This window comes from Hermetia illucens, chromosome 5 (assembly GCF_905115235.1).
Source record: "Hermetia illucens chromosome 5, iHerIll2.2.curated.20191125, whole genome shotgun sequence".
Classification (NCBI taxonomy): domain Eukaryota; kingdom Metazoa; phylum Arthropoda; class Insecta; order Diptera; family Stratiomyidae; genus Hermetia; species Hermetia illucens.
Genome location: NC_051853.1, coordinates 27,601,132 through 27,618,695, shown reverse-complemented (window position 1 = coordinate 27,618,695; position 17,564 = coordinate 27,601,132). Strand labels below are relative to the sequence as shown.

The following is a 17,564-nucleotide window of genomic DNA, read 5'->3' as shown; positions in this document are numbered from 1 at the left end:
CGCTCTGATAATTTTTTTCTGGAATGTTCCTGACCCGCGTCTGCAGCTTTTCGTTAAGAAAGAGCTTCCAGCGGTCACCAAGTGGAGGTGGAGATAGGATTTGGTAGTAGAGCTGTTGGTGTTGGTTCAGCAGGCATTTCCCAGGTTTTATGCTCCATCGTGGGTACCAATCCACGTTTCGCCCTGGGACCTATACTACCCTTGACCACCCCACCGATTCATTTTGTTTTACTGTTGTTATTTGATACTCTGCAACGCAATCCATCGAGTTGGGATGTTTCTCTATTCGATAATGCAATATGTGCAGGAATATTTCTGCGCACAAGTTGGGATTAGTATGACGTTTTGACCAGCCGTGAGTTTTGTGTAAGTTCTCAAACATTTAGGGAGGGAGAAGTCGTCAAGTTTCATTTCTTGAAAATGCTTGGGTATTATTCTTTCTTTTATTTCCCGATTATTAAATTATTTACACGCTCGCCTATGCCATTTTTGTTTGATTTTCGGGTTCCGGTTTGGACCTACCTATCCGTTAAGGACACGTGAACTTTTGTGCGATGGTACGTGAGGGACCGGAATGTTCAAAGAACCCCCTCCCTCCATTCCCGGGGTTTTCTGGAATATCTCTCCCCTCTTCATCATCTCCAGTCCCTCAAGATGGTCTTCTGAACATCGGTCAATCATATTTATCATTCGCAAAAAAATATGGGATGTGAAGCGGGGAGTACGTGACAAAAAAAATTCATCATTATGTTGTGCTGCTAATAATAACTATTTCGCTTCTGTATTCCACACCACACAAAAGTTTGCAATTGGTCCTGTGAGTGACATTGATGGTACGCTTCTCAACCACAATGATGACCAGCTGAATAAGTGTAAGCGGTATTTTACCACCATTCTGAATCGTATAATATCTGAGGCATTTCCAGTGCTTGTGGATGATTTAACGGATACTGTCTGTCTCCAAACAGAAACGAAATTATCTTTGCCACCATTAGAACAAAGACGCAGGCATTATCCTCCCTGCAGAACTGTTCCTTGTAAACCCTACAGAGTTGCTACTTCTACTAATTTCCAAGTCCTGGGAACTTGGAGTGCTCCCCAGTAAAGGAAGGAAGGAGATAATCGTCAAGGTTCCAAAAAAAGGCAGTCGCCTTGACTGTGATAGTATTTGCGTGCTTCCTGGAGCAGATCAAACAACATCTGGAAAGGCTGGTTTACAGAGAGCGTACTGGTTTTCTCCCTTTCTGGTCATCGTGGAAAATTATGTGTAGCTTGTCTCTCCGCTTCACCTGCTTTTCATCAATTTCGAGAAGGATCATGACAGCGTGAAGGGCTCTCGCTCATTTAAAGAAGGGGAAGAGAAAGGCAGGTAACAGACCAGCTAGCCATAGATATGCTGATCAGAAGGCAGAAGGAACTGTGAGAAGGTTATACACTGCGAAAGGGCGATTACACCACTATGGGCTATGTCATTCAATAAACTCCAATACTCTGGAATAGCCAATGAGTGGATTGTCCTAGAAGTACGTGGCATTCAACATTGGGGGAAAAGTGTAAGCTCCTCAGAAACTTATGGAAGGAACTAAACACTTTGCGGGGCATCGACGAAAATAACGCGTGTGGTTGACGCACTATATCCCAATCACATTTCCAGTGACTTGGAAAGTCTCTTCTAGGTAATTTTTCTTCGACTCAACTTTTTAATGTACAGCTGGGAAATGAAAAAAAAAAATGTTTATTGATATCTCGGGAACAGGCGCAATGACTGTCAATGGCAGTGACCTGCCCAGAATTGAGCGATTAAAATCTCTCGAGTCAATGCTATCAGCCAATGAGGACTGTGTTATGAAATTGTTTTGCGCATTAGCTCAACCTCGATAAATTGACGTTCCACAACTGGTGTTCTTTGTGATTGACCTATCAACGAACGTGTCAAATCAAAAATTTATCGCAATGTCGTCCATCCTGCCGCCGTCTATGGTTCTGATTGTTGATAAACTATAAAAGACAATGAATGGCGTCATGGGGTAATGGAGCCGAACATAGCGCTTTGAACTAGTGGCGTTACACGCTTTGATGACATCCAAAATGACGATATCTGATATGGGATTGCACCGATCGTGGAAAAATTGTAAGAGAGGCGACTTCGATGGTATGGTCACGCAATACGCGCTAAAGCGCTCGCCAAGATTGGTAAGATCTTCGAAGTCGATGATAAGTGACCAAAAAGCTGGCCGAACAACGGTGGCTTGAAATGCTGGATGGGGATTTGAAAGCCTCGCGATTGCATCCAGATCAGGCTTAAAACATAATGAGCCGACCCCGCTTGTAAACAGGACAAAAGCTGAAGAAAAGAAGAAGATTGACATTCCGGGAAAGGCGCAACTAGCTCCTTGCAAACGAAAACAATAGGGTTGTCCTTAATCAAAAAACAATTTGAATTCCGCGTTATGTCAGAATATAAAAATCAATTCCAATTTTTCAAAACCCAACTTCCATCAAAATAATAATATTCCGAGGATATAATATTCAGAACATACCCTACCTGCCACAAATATATTACCACCTGAATCACTGACATCTCATCCAGACGTCAAATGAAAGTCAGACGAGAAAAAATAAACAAAAACCAAGGGAAATCCTAGATTCGCGGAATATTTACAACAACGTAGAACAGTTATAGAACAAAAAACGTAGTTCCCCAGTGAGTAATTCACATGTGAAGCGAACGACAGAGAATTGGGAGAAATTCGATCCGATCTCTTCGCAGTACATCGCTTGAAGAGGAGCTCCCAGGCAAAAGCAAGGAAACTTTATCAATTTCTTTTATTTCATTAATATTTTTGCATACGAGGTGAAAAATGAGTCTCAGTTACGGTATACCTGCTGGAATGGAAGATGACGATGTAAATATTGACAGCAAAAACGAACAAAACCCTTTTTAGAGTGACGACACCTTGAATGGAAATTTCGTTTGTTCTTTCTCGATTTCAGTTTGAGGACGTCGAGGATGATTTTGTGAATTCAGTTCAAAAAACGTGTGAGAATATGAAAATCACGGTGCTTCCTGATATAACAATACGTGCCGGGTTGAATGGCGAGAACTTTGATGCGGCGCTCCCGTTGGATGTTGAGAATTGGTTCCAATCGTATAAGCAGATGTGGACCATTTGTGAGTCGGGAATCAACTTTCAGCGGCTGGTGAAATTGAGATCTGACGGAATTTTTCCTATTTTCAGATAAGAATACACCAACAATGGTCGAAACTCTCGGTACCCTGTACGCCAACTGCGATAATCCACTCCTGATAGCGCTGAAATTGTTTGCTAATTGTCCGGATTGTATAAATGTGAAGAACAAAAGTTTGCCATTTACAAGTGAGTATAAGATCATGGTTGCAAATAAGCAATTTTTCCCGCGAGCAGTTCAGCTACTTATGAAGCGAAAAGATGGTTTTTTGATTAGGGACAACTCTATTGTTTTTATTCGCAGACATCTGCATCTACAATCAGATTGTAAGCACTGAGGAAGGGAGCAACTGGCTCCCGAAATATCGATATCTGCAAATAAAAACCTGAAGGTTGTCCCTAATCAAAAAACAATCTTGAAACACAGGACGACCAAAGAGTTCAACCCTACAAATCACTTTTCAGCTACCCTACCCTACTCCCCCAGTCATCTGTTTATGTAGATGTAAATACTACAGTGAAATGAGGAAGAAACTCCAAAGCCGAAAAAGCTTATTCTAAAATGATTTCCATGTAAGCGCTTACGTTTCGATGGTTCTGTGTGTCAACCCACGATGTCGAAGAGCCGAAAAAGTGAAAAGGACATTTTACCTTAACCGTATGACATCCGGGAAGTTGCATGACTTGTGGATGAAATGATTTGTCAATGTAAAATGCAAATACTGACTGCTCCTCCAAACAGAATAGAAATCATCTCGGCACCATTGCAATTAAACGGAAGAAAGCCGCTGGGCCTGACGATCTCTCCACTGAATTATTCATCGCTGCACTTGTAGTTTCTGTAGATATGGTACTTCCGCTTGTACGGATATCGTGGGAGTCCGAGAGCTTTCCCAGAAAGTGGAAGGGGAAGATTTTTAAAATCCAGCTTGAATGCGGCAATTGGAGGGGTATCTGCACGGTCCATACTGCCACAAAGATAATAGCTCAAATAATCCTGGAAAGCTTAGTCCACAGAGACCAGACTGGTTTCCGCTCCACATCCTCAGGCATTGGCCGGCTCAGCACCCTGCGGATCGTTTTCCAACAGAGCCCAGAGTTCAGATCTTCGTTTCAACTGCTATTTATCGATTTCGAGAAAGCGTTCGGGAGAATGAATAGAGAGTGTACCTGCACCACTACGTAAGAGGGGCATTCCGGGCGAAACTAATCGCTATTGTCAAAGCAACATATGATGGCGCGAAATGTCACGTGCTGCGTGGTAGAATCTCAGGAATTTGAGGTCAAAAGCGGAATCTGTCCGGGTGGCATCAGGTCACCGATATTATTTCTCCTTTTTATCTGCGACGTTTTTCATGCTGGTCCTGGGCCTTGGTCAAATGGCTCTGAATTTCAAAAAGGGAGGCAAGTAGAATTGGTCTGAAGATAAATACCATCAAAATCAAGGTTCTCAGTCTGATAGACCCTCCTTATCTGCTTTAATGAGCATCTTTGTCTAGGAAGTGTCGTCCTGACGACGGTGACACCGAACTAGATGTCACTGGACGCATGAACAGCGCTAGATCCGCTTTCGCTGCTTTGTTTGAAATTTGAAAATGCAGTTATCTCAACACCAAGATCAAGTTAAGATTTCTGTGCTAATGTGTGCTGTGCTGCTATATGGGAGTAGAACATGGAAAGTGACCCTCACTCACTATCTACGTCTTCGTGAACGCTTGTCTGTGGAGTGTCATCGGGGCATACTGATCTGATACTATGTTGAACATAGAACTTGGTCGGTGCACAAGGACGATGTGATCAGAAAGCGGAAGTAGCAATGGATAGTTCACACATTAACGAGGGGCGACAATTCGATTGCTGGCTTATGCAGTGGAGCCCTCTCTTGCAAGGATGACCGACGAATTGGTGGACGCGAAGGTGACACACTATGCACCACTAAGGTGTGTATGCCAGCCATATGCAAGGTTTATGACCTGCTGTTTCGTCGTGAGTTGCCTTTGAACTCATCAGACGCTGTCTCACCTCTGCCCTGGGACTCTCTCTCTCACCTCTGCCGTGACCGAAGTGGCTACAAGGTGGTATTTGCTCCCTTTTATTTATCCAAAAACACGTCATGTGTATAAATTATAACGAACGCAAATCCGTCTTGTAAAATTTTTAGGCCTAAGATGGCCGAGGCTGAACTGAAATTTTGTTTAAGGATCGAGGGATTCCTAAGTCAAGTCATAAATTTTGTAACTTGAGTGCTTGCCCAAAAATGAGGGTTCCGTGGACCACAACCTTGGAAGCATGCTGCTTTTCAACTGGTCCAGTTCGCCATGAAGTGGATGGCGGGCTTAGCAATCCCGCGATCCTTAAACAAAATTTCATATGTAAGGGTTTTCCTTAAGATTCTTAGACTAAGAGCGAAAACGCCGGTGTTGCCCTCTTTGGCATCTTTAGCCAAGAAAACACGGACTTTCTGCCAATACAACATAAAACACAACTCGGCGTCAAATGCAGTTTGATTATGGCGGTTTAAACAACTTCCAATGACCGAATTTTGTACTGATATGAATTTAATCAATTTGAAGTCATGAATTGCGACTGGAAAGTTCGGCGAATGACATAAAATTTCAATGATTCATCCCTTTCCCTCTGTTCCAACTCTTTCTACGACTATCAACAATTTCAGTCTTTGGGAAATATCGCATTAAGCCTATTTGAGATAACTGGAACGGAAGTGATCACAGCCTGATTGGCCGAGAAATATCTGAACTATTAGAGTATATTCTGATTGAAGTAGGAAACAATACTGATGGACTCCTGTTGAAATTCTGCTAAATTATATACTATTGCACTACGTGGCATTCTACTTAGTATAGCCAAAGTCCTGGCAGTCAAACAAATCTTTATTTCTCACGAAGTAATTGGTTTATTACTTCGTGAGTACACCATAAGAAAAGCAGCTATACAGGCCCGAAGCCTGTGAGGTCATACTTCGATCGCTTCACGCACTGTATGAAGCAGCATTCTCGAGCTGCACGCATGATACTGGCCTTCAAACTCTCCAAATCGGTGTAAGTTCGATCGCAAGCAGTCTCCTCTAACTTAGCTTGAAGGCTGTAGTCCAGAGGATTCAAATCTGGGCTGCCTGAGGCCCTTTCATCCGCGGTTATGAAGTCAGGAACATGCGCCGGTAGCCACTGCTGAATTAATTTGGCTTTGTGAGCGGGAGCCGAGGCCTGCTGGAAGCACCATGGCTTTCCAGCGAATAGCATGCATGAATAGCAATAGCTCGACTACATCCTCTAACATATTTTCGTACACGCTCGCATTGGTTTTGACGCCGACCTCGCAGAAATGAATATCAGTTACTCTGTGATATGAGACGCCCCACCATACCATGACAGAAGTCGGATGGTGACGACGTTGGGCCCGCGGAGCATTTTCATTGGCTTCATAACAATTGTAAGCATATACTCGATCATTTTTTCGGTTGAATTTTTCCTCGATAGTAAACTTTTTTTTATCGGAAAATAGAATTTTGCGATATTTTTTACCGGGAAATTGTTCGAATCGAGTTCGCCATATTTCCTTCAGTTTTGGTGTTAACATATGGTTAATGCACCGCCGGTACGCACCGAGACCGAGATTTTCTCGTAAAATAAGACTCGTAGTTGAAGTTGAAACGCCCATTTCCGCCGACATTCGTTTCTGCTTGCGGAGAAGATTGCGACAAACACATTCAGCAGGTTAGATACTCTCCGTGCACAGTGTTACCAGTTTCGGCGGCCTAACATTTCTCGAACTTATAGCTATATTATGTACAGAGTCAGTTTTTCAAAATCCTTAAAAATATATATCCCCTTCGGGGGTGAAGTAATCGACATGTTTCTTTATTTCCTTGAAAATCAGTTATTCGTCTTCCGATAACGCAAACAAGTGTTTACATAATTTTGGCTTTTTTGAGGCGACCAGGCCTTTACTGCTCTTATACAATGTCGTTACAAACATGATGATCGGATTGAGTCACAAGCCTTGGAGAAATGCTAGGGCGCCCACCTCAGTCGACGGGGCAGGACAGGCTCCTGTCCTGTCGAGAAATTGGCAAGGGTTCTTGACGCATGGACGGCCTCACGACGTAAGCAAGTTAGTCCGAACAAAACAAATACGTGTCTCCACGCTAAATGTTGGTACCCTAACTGGAAAGGCCGAGGAACTCGCAAGAACCCTTCGGAAAAGGCGCATTGATATCTGCGCTCTGCAAGAAACCCGATGGTCTGGTGTCAAAAGCTGCGACATTGAAGGCTAACGCGGTAAAAATGGCTATAAATTTCTCTATTTTGGTAGCCCACACAGTCATTCCCATCTCAGAGGGTTTCCGTGATGTCATTAAAGAAGTCGAACGATTTTATGATCGACGGATGAAGCTCACCATTATATCAGCTGATCGCAATATTCACTTCTTCACCGCGTACGCACCACAGACAGGTCGACCTGATAAATCCACGCAACTACTGCCCTATGCTGATGGTATCGACATCATGGGAAGAACGAGCCGATACGCACAAACTTCCTTCATCCAGATCGAGCAGGCGGTCATCAGCGCGAGATCTTGGGCTGCACATCAATGAAGGCAAGACAAAATACCAAAAGCCAACCAACCAACAACATCAAACCGCACTGGTCAAACGAGAAGAATAAAGCTAGGAGACTACAACTTTGAGAACATTGATCATTTCTCCTATTTAGGGTCGAAAATCACAACCGATAACAGCTACGACGATGAAATCCGCGCACGGTTGTTGGCAGCCAACAGAGCCTATTTCAACTTACAAAAAACGTCTCACCATAGGGTCCAAGCTCTTACTGTACAATACAATGATCTTGCCAGTCCTCATGATTTCCTCGGAGACTTGGGTTCTTAGCAAGAAAAACTGCGAATTTTTCACCGCGTTCGAGAGAAGAATCCTCAGAAGAATTTTTGGCCCCCTACATGAGAATGGAGCCTACATAATGACGAAATCTATGAACGATACTATGACCATCAGGTTGTGGTTAATATCCGCCTCAATAGGTTGCGGCGGGCGGGTCACTTAATCCGTATGGATGAGGATGATCCCGCCTGGAAAGTCTATAAGGGCAATATCTATGGTAGGAGCGATGGCGTAGGCCAGGACGCCAAGCAGCTTTTAGGGATATCGAATTGGTGGTCCTCGCCGCAGGCCTAGGTCAGACACCGGTTGTTGCGCCGTTGATAATGATGATGATGAATCTCTACCCTCTGGCGGAGCGGGCATATATGTTATTTGTGTCGATGCTGCCGATTGGTTTTGGAAATATCATCAATTCTAAGGAGACGTGAGTTGACTGGATCTTGACGGACTCAGAGATATTCCCGTCGGCGATGCGTGGATGAAGCAGCTTTGCAGAAATTGTAGGGTTGGGGAGTGTTCCGCGAAAGCCTTATTGCGCTTGAGCACGTTAATGGCACAGCAACAGTCCATATGCTCTTCATCCACGAGCGGTGGATGTTTAGGGAAGAACATTTTTGCAGTTAGTCAGATTTTGTAGGCAATACGCTGACTACCTGGACTGCGTTAAGATAATCTTGAATCGGCCACTCTTTTTTTTTAAAGCGTCCAAATGCTGAACAATAAACAGGCCGCGAAAGTATCCCTTGAATTTAAGGTCGGAAATTTGCCACTTCTGCAACCAATTTAACAGATAGTAGATATCAACAACATTGTTGCCTTTATGGAGGGGGGAGGTTATGAAGATAAATTGAAATAGCGTGAGGCAGCCTTTTTACTTTTAAGCATTTTGTGATTAAATTTCCATTTTATCAATTTATTTACGAATTTCAGTTATGGAAAAGATTTCCACCTTCAAAGCGTCACGTCCAGAAATAGCAAATCAATGCACGGATAATATGCGTATGGTGGCTTTCAACTTCGTAAAAGAGCAGCAACTTCCATCATTATTCAAACTCGTTACAAGCGCTTATGATTTAACAAAAAGCAAGCATCTGTTCGAGGATAAGATCACCGAATTGATTACACTTCATTATTACAAAGACGTAAAGCTGCTCTAACAATCCCACCCTTAGTACGATTTTAATAGACCCCAGATTACTTTCAGGCTTCCATTTGGGCTATACTTCTCGGTCTAACACATAAATTTGGTGTCTTGGATATTGTGTTACCGCTTGTTTTGCAAGATAAAATTTCTGTTGCTGAAGAATATTTAGATGCGGCGCCACATCTACAACGGCCAACTATCGAGCTTTTAGATTCGTTATTGGACAAACGAGCTTCCGTTTATAATAATTGTGGTTTTTATATAGGGTAAGTACGGGGTGATGCTTTCATTTATAAAAATTCGTATTTGGCAGCAAGTTGTATCTAGTTGTAGCACAAATATCCACTTCTGAATTAATTTCCAGGAAATACTGCTACACCGATATCAAAAAAGACAAACTACAAGCCAAACCGTTAACAAAACTCATAACCCGCCTGGCGCAAAAATACAAAATCCCACCAGACGCCACGCCGCATATGAATCGCGCCAAAAGTTTTGGCTACCTTCAGTACCTTGTTCATAAGAAATATGTTGAGAAGAGCTTAAGTACGGACTCATGGCGGGAACTAGTCCAAGACACGCTGCACATAGACTATCAGGATATGCACATCGACTTCATATGCTCGATAACGTACTATAATGATTTCGAAGAGAGCGCCTACTGGGCACAATATTTCAACCTATCCATAGAATCTTTACCTCCGTTGCTGCAGGACTATCTCAATTCTGAAACATCTAACAAGGAAAACGACAAACTACAAAATCTAGAAGCAAACAATTATCAAAAGGACAATACTGGAAAGCAAACAGACAAAAGCAACTATCATACATTAAACTTAAACGAACGTGATCTAATCTTAGTTGATAATGTGAATTTATTCAATGAAATGATACAAGTATTGAAAGTACAAAATTTGGTTGCATTCGACTCTGAGTGGAAGCCATCATGTAATGCCGGTAATGTGATAAGTTTAATACAAATTGCAACGCGTAAGACTGTCTATCTGATTGATGCTCTTGAGCCGAGTATCACGAACGCAATGTGGTCTCGGTTGGGCCGTGATGTTTTCAACAATGGGGAAATCCTAAAACTAGGATTCTCGTTGACCAGTGATATTATTATGTTTCAAAAAACACTGCCAGCACTTGGAATCTCTTTACAAGTACAATCATCGTACCTTGACTTACAAATTGTTTGGCGTAAGATTGCAGATTTAAAAGGATTCCGTTTTCCCTATACAGGTAAGTGGAATCAGCAATGGAAGCTTAACATGAAACTGTGTACGCAAGAACTTATCTTTGCTTTCCAGAAAATAGTTCATCAATTAGGTTAAGCGCTTTAGTTGAATTATGTTTGGGTAAACCGTTGGATAAATCAAATCAATTATCAAATTGGGGAAGTCGCCCACTACGGAAAGAACAGTTAATGTATGCGGCTTTGGATGCATACTGTCTCTTGGAAGTGTATGATGTCCTCAGTACGCGATTGACTGAGCTTGGTGTTGACATTAACGATTTTGCTGAGAATACACTCTTCGATAATATATTGAAGAAATCGAAGAAGAAATTTCCCGTTGCTAGACCGAGAATAGAAGTTGAAACTACAAGTGTGATACAGACAAGGTAAGTAGATTCATGCAAAAATACTCGTCTAAATCGATAAAGTTGGTAACTACAGCGCGATTGGTATAGTTTGTTATTGTGCGTTATGTGTGAATGATTAATCTCGATTTCTGACCCTTCCTTCTTTTCATTATTCGCTTAAAATTCGATTACTACTGGTACGATGTGAGCATCGTATTAAATACTCCCACTTCTCTCCCAGTTCTCGTTGTTTTCCAACAAAAAAAGACCGAGTAATAATTTATGGTAGCGCATCTATAAAAAATATTACAAACAATCGTAAGACAAACGGTTTCGTCCAGGGCAGAGGCAACTCTTCAGACGCTGCCTCAACCTCTGCCCTGGGAGCAGCGTGACCGTGAGTGGCATCGGATGGAAAACGCTCCATTTATATGTTAAGGAAAACACGCCAAGGGTGCGAATTATATCCAGTGGAAACCGATAGTTTGAGCCTGAGCTGGCTAAAGCTAAATTAATTGTTTAGGATAAGTGAGGGATCCTAAGTCCACAACCACTTGTTGTTGGACCGGACCAAATGGAGAGCAACTTACTCCCACGTTTATTTGGTCCGCGGATCCCTCGTTTGGGGCATGGCACCCAAGCATTAAAAATCGTAAGACAAACGGTTTCGTCCAGGGCAGAGGCAACTCTTCAGACGCTGCCTCAACCTCTGCCCTGGGAGCAGCGTGACCGTGAGTGGCATCGGATGGAAAACGCTCCATTTATATGTTAAGGAAAACACGCCAAGGGTGCGAATTATATCCAGTGGAAACCGATAGTTTGAGCCTTATCCTAAACAATTACAAACAAGCTTAGTATTCAAAGTAATCAAAAAGCAATTAGCGGGCAGAGACAAATTTTCAAACGCTGCCTTTCCTTTGCCCTCGGAGCAACGTGATCGAAAGTAGCAGTAGATGTTTTTTCCACAACAAAAAACTCCGTAATCTCTTAGCTAGAGACCATCCTGCCTAATCAAAACGGGTTATTCAAAATTACTTATGTCCCAATAAGCCGTCGCTGCCAAGTAAGCTTCCATAACTCGGCCAACAGCAAATAAGGGGGTGAGATTTCCTCCCTGACGCAACGACTTTTCGAATCTGAATTTGAAGAAATATTGTCGTCATTCTCCACGGCTCTGGTGTGCGACCAGTATTTATTACACCAACTTTGCCAAAACGTTTGGGGGATTTGTCGAACGGGATATTCATAGTAGTGTTCTCTGGTATTACTAAGGGTGGTAGTCCTCTAAGGAGAGAGAAGGGGGGAGGGGGCAGCTACTGACATTTATTCTGTGGGTCACCCCGCAGAGGAGTGATGAGCTTGGAATTGGCAGACGTCGATACGCAGAACAAGGGTGTTGTCCAAGTTGCTTGATTGGCTGCACCCAATCAAGTATTTATCGACAGCCAGTAAGGCGTGCAACCGCTTCGGGGAATACTTATAAGTAGAGGTCCTCATTGACATCAATATGCATGTTTCTCGTTGCCATATATACAAAAGTCGTCCTAATGGGCTTGCTATGTATGTAAACAGTCTGCAATAATCTACTCACAAAGCCAAAAAAAAAAGTGCCCGGTTATGCGTGTTGTTGCATCTTCACAAAAATCGGGACCCTTTACTAGAATTGGACCTGATCCTATCGATTGAGGCAGGTGGTGCTACGTCTATATCGGAAATTACCTTTGATAAACTAAGCCAAAGCCGGCTTTACCACCAAAGCTAATGGAGGAAGAAGTGTATATCTGAGAAGGCATGGCTGGCACAGTGACCGGGATTCTCGGCCGATCCCATATTATAGTAATTGCATGGGGAATTGGAATGTCCTCAAGTGATTAGCCGCATAATGCTTTAGCTCCGCAGGATGCTTTTATAGCCAACAAAGCGCGCCCTGGAAATTGGATCATAGTGTGCTCGAGACGTCCGCCGAGAAAAATATAAAACAAACATTGTCGATGTGATGAGTCACATTGTGGGGATCGTAGCATCGCTCTGTTAAGACGTGATTCATACATACTGCAATAAAAGAGACATGAATATGACCCTGACCGTCTCGTAGATTCATGTGTGTATATTGGCGTCTAAGAAACAGTGCTAGGCTATGATGTATGCCTGATCATTGTGGAGTGCCAAGGCGGCTTTGCTGGTCCTAGTCACTGTGAATTACAGTGTGTGGAAGGAGGCGTGTTCTGATCTTAACCAGCTGTCCATAGAAACCGAATAAAAATATTATTTCAAGCTTTCACGGACGCCTCAGTAAGCATTCGTTATTTGGTTGAGGTGATGTAGAAGAGTTTACTTCGGCGGAGATCAGTTTGCAAGTCTAGTATTGCAGGTTGGTTGATTGACGAGTTGAGAAATGAAAAAGGAATGCCAGAGAATGACTGAACCATTATGGGTTCGATGGAGTTCCTTTTGTTTAATCGAAAATGACCTGCTGAAGGATCGCGGTCGATGTCGCGATGCATCAGTGGTTCCTGCAGCTCTGCGTCAAGCTTCATGATTGGGATCTATCATGCGTTCTAAGTTGTCTATAGCTTACTGCTGTAATGCGTCGACCACTTTGTATGGATTTAGTTCATGTCATATCGTATACAGCGGTTATTTTGGAATATCCGAAGTAATGTTCCACATGCTCTTGTCAAATAATGCATTGTGAACCACAATGCTGAGATGCTATCCAAGTTTCCTAGAACATCTAATCGTTTACGAATAATACCACTCTAAATAGCCTGAAACGGAGAAAGATGTAGGGTAGAGGGAACCTGGCCATGTTTCCGTTGGAAAGCAACTCGGGAATGCTGCAGCAGAACATAGTGTGGAATGTAGTAGCGATGAGTCTGCTCTAGAACCAGGTCGACTCGTAATATGTGCCCCAAAGCCTCATGTTCTCACATTAAGAGGAGGAATAGCCGCTGAAGTCGTTGAGTCTATAAAAAAATGCTCAAGCTCGCCTAGAATCCAGGATCACTAGAGCTGCTAAAAACGCAACCCTTACTATCGTCAAAAGAACCAGAGGATAGCCCCATGAAAGATATGAAGCCAAATATTCCGAACACTATGGCGGGGTCCTTGGTCGAAGTGGGCTCGATGAGTTGTTCTGCTGTTGGAAATATCTACTGTCGCGTTGTATCCATACTATAAAACATCGTACGATGTTTCCTCCTAACAATTTCGGCAGGAATGAGAAAGACTCTCCTTGGAAGGATTTCCTGGTGTGCGTAAGACTAGAAATAAAGTCGATAGCGTCAGTGTTTGGAACGCTATTACTGAAGATTTTACTTGGTGGGCTCTCCATAGGCCTCAACAAATCCTTGAACTTTGAGATCTCGAAAGAAGAGGTGACAATTCCACAGCGTGCTCTGTTGAGTTTGACAATTTTGGCACCACAATTGGGACAGCTAGCGCGTCTCATTGCTCATCCGAAAGGATCATCACTCGCAGGGTGTATAGTGGTTCTGGAATCGTATCGACCATAAACAACAAATATTGTGGACGATCGTCATTTTCATACGGAGGATAGCGTAACACGAATTTGAGCCACTTACTCTGAGCTGTCGTTATGATCGTGAATGCCTTCCAAACTTCCTGTCCCCAGTGGGAAACACATCTTCCGCGTTAATGGCTTGGCGCAGATTATAAAGTTTGTATATCCCGGGATATTTGTGCCTATGTATAACAATGCTGAATGTATCCCTAAACGCCAGCTAATTGTTTAAGATGTCGTCAAAGGGAGATATCACCAGCTGATCCAGCCAGGAGCCTCCGTTTGTACCTCTGTTTTAAGCTCCATAGAGGATGAGGTGGCAATAAAATGTATTGTGGCTTGATATCAAGCAAGTCCTGCAGCTCTTCTCTCTGTGTGTGCGATCATTAGCCGCTGCTAATGCAATTCCAGATTCCTGGAGCGTGCCTCTGTTCACAGCTCTGGTGCGTGGGGGGTTCGTCAGTCCCCGTCGGACCGTCGATCGTCATCTCCTCCCAACAGCTCGTTGGCGGCGTCGACTCAATCTAGGTCGTCGTCCGATTTTGTAGAGCGGAACATTTTGCATTCATGCATGACTCGGAACCGGACTTTATAGTCGGCCTTTTTCAGTGCCTCCAGGCACTCTTCCTTTATACAGAGTGGTAAAGATTGGCTGTTTGTTTTAGGTTCCTCCTCCTTGATAACAACCCAGTCGTCCATGGGAATCTCGGGGTTTTGGAGGCGCAAGAATTGGACGAGCTTGTCCTTATCCATGCGGATTTTCGGCAACCAGATGCGAGCAACCGGTCTCTTGGGAATCTCGTCGTAATGTATGACCTTGAGCTTTACGCCCTCCAAGGCGTCGTTAATCTTAGCGACGCACGAACCGAGAAAGTCCCTAGAGAACTTGTCCACGCAAGCTATAACGTGGAACCCACGGACCACCTGAGAGGAATCAAAGCAGAGGATGAGTCCCGCGTGTTTGTCTTCGGTGTCCAGGAGGTGCTCAAAGACCATCCCCGACAGCCTGGCCTCAACACTGGTCCACCCCTCCGGTGCTAGCTTGCCGCTAGCAGAATTATCATCCGCCAGCGCCACGCGTAAGTGGCTCCTGGCCACGTCGCTGCAGGGTTTCGCAGTTCGTGGCCCGTCGGCTGACTGTTGCTGCGCAATTTTCATCAGATGTTGCTTAGCGTCTGAGCCCTTGTCCACTCTGCTCCGCTTCTGATCTTGCACGACCTCGTCTTGAGATCGATTGCGTTTCAGAGCGATGGGCTTCGCCTTCTGCTCGTCTGCCAGGCGTTTGCTATTGTATTCCTCAACAATCGCCTGGTATTTAGCGAGGCCTTTTTCATCCCGCTTGTCGACAATACCGGCCTCCTTATTCTTAGCAATGTTGCTGAGAATATACATGGGCTATTGGTAGGAAGGAAGGATCTAATAGTTATTTACAATTCATTACCCACACTTAATCCTTGCAGTGATTTTGTAATGGTTTTTGAAAAAAATAAATTACTTTCCTGCAAGAGTTTTCCGGTATGTTTTCAATACATGCACAAGATAGAATTACCCAGATGAGGCATTCGATAGAGCCAAATGGCGAAACCGATCATGACGAGCCGACCCCGCTTGTAAACGGGACAAAGGCTGAAGAAAAAGAAAGACATGCACAAGATAGAATTATATACGAGTAATATATATCTGATGCTAACTTCGCTTTTTGGTTTAAATATCGTGTTTTTTTGTCGAAATCAGTACCCCCTCCATGGGGCACATGTATCAACCACGTCTACGTGCCACCGTTGTCGGTTCACTGAACTATACGTCAGTTCTCTCCAGGTCTTCCCGAGAAGCTTACCCTTCTCGATTGTCCTGCGCTTCTAGGGCACCCACTCGTCGACTACTCTGGGATAGCAGTATCCTGTGCATGGCACAGCCAGCAATGGAGTGATCGTCCTTTATTAAAATCATATTTCGGCCTCAATATTTTCATTTTTATGTTCCAAATATGTAAGGCAGTTTTTACATATTCCCACAATGTTTTTTTGTATTCCAGCTTCAAAGCTACTGACATAAAATTCATTTCCGATGAGATGCTCGAAGGATTAGCAAAAGCCCTACGTAAGTGCGGCATAGATGTAATTTGCATGTCAAGTAAACAACAACGCAATGATATCATAAATAAAGCAATAACTGAGAATAGATATTTGCTAACCAGAGGATCATCATACGTAGAAGTAAGTCAATTTCTTAGGCTATCAATGCTATTGCAAAGTCTAAAATCTATTTGTATGTGACGATTTGTTTGTAGATGTCCCATTACCTACCACCCAAACATAACTATCAAGTGACCAAAGATATGGTTGATGATCAATTAGCTGAAATTCTGGCACATTTCAACATAACTGTGACTGAAGAGAATATTTTCAGTCGCTGTATGAAATGCAATAGTAACAGATTCATTCTTGCATCTCAAGACCATATTAAGATCATGAAATATGGAACGCGAAATTCAAGCAATAAACAGGACAACAAATTAGTGGAGCCACCAAAACGATCATTCGTTCTAAGTATGTTGTAGTGCTTCCTAATTTCAGCAAGATGTGTTATTGAGATTTTATGATTCCAGGTGAAATAACTTCACACATCTGCGCATCAGGAGTTACATCTACCGGCGCTCGGATCCAAGTCGACAATATTCATAGGCAGATTGTTAATAATGTTGTTCAGTTTTATATATGTGAAGTAAGTTGAATTTTATTAATTCCTTTCAAGGATATTTAGGGTGTTAATATCAGATCCCTGTAACCAACTGATACAATATTATTTCAGGACTGTGGTAAATGCTACTGGGAAGGTGATCACTTCCAGCGTGTTATGTGCGGAAAATTAAAAGATTTAATCACTAAATAATATTAGAAGTGATATTTGCAAAACAATATGGGGATGTGTTCTTCAATTCACCCTACTGACATTGTCTTTTAAGTAATAACAGAAGAAAATAATTCGTACAAAATATACAGTTCAACATTATATGATTTTATTGGAAAGAAAAATTTATTATTAGTCAGATAATACTATATATTAATCATTTTTATATAATCTGCTGTACATGTCACAGTAAATTTATTAATTGATGATTTTCGTTAACTGAATTCGTTTTTATTGCAAGCAAAGGCTCATGACAACATTGGTATAAAAATATAGTCTTGTGAAAAAAACCTCAA

At 42.8% G+C, this 17,564-nt stretch overlaps 1 protein-coding gene across 1 annotated transcript; it reads left to right on the top strand.

The window, feature by feature from the left end:
- The first annotated feature begins 2,580 nt into the window (after window positions 1-2,580).
- On the top strand, window positions 2,581-17,564 carry LOC119657907 (exonuclease mut-7 homolog). Its single transcript, XM_038065074.1, has 11 exons — window positions 2,581-2,906; window positions 2,995-3,172; window positions 3,240-3,377; window positions 9,038-9,249; window positions 9,312-9,517; window positions 9,616-10,493; window positions 10,562-10,874; window positions 16,394-16,574; window positions 16,649-16,907; window positions 16,967-17,082; window positions 17,170-17,564. Exons 1-11 carry the CDS (start codon window positions 2,862-2,864, stop codon window positions 17,248-17,250), a joined length of 2,607 nt encoding a protein of 868 aa, XP_037921002.1. The 5' UTR covers window positions 2,581-2,861; the 3' UTR covers window positions 17,251-17,564.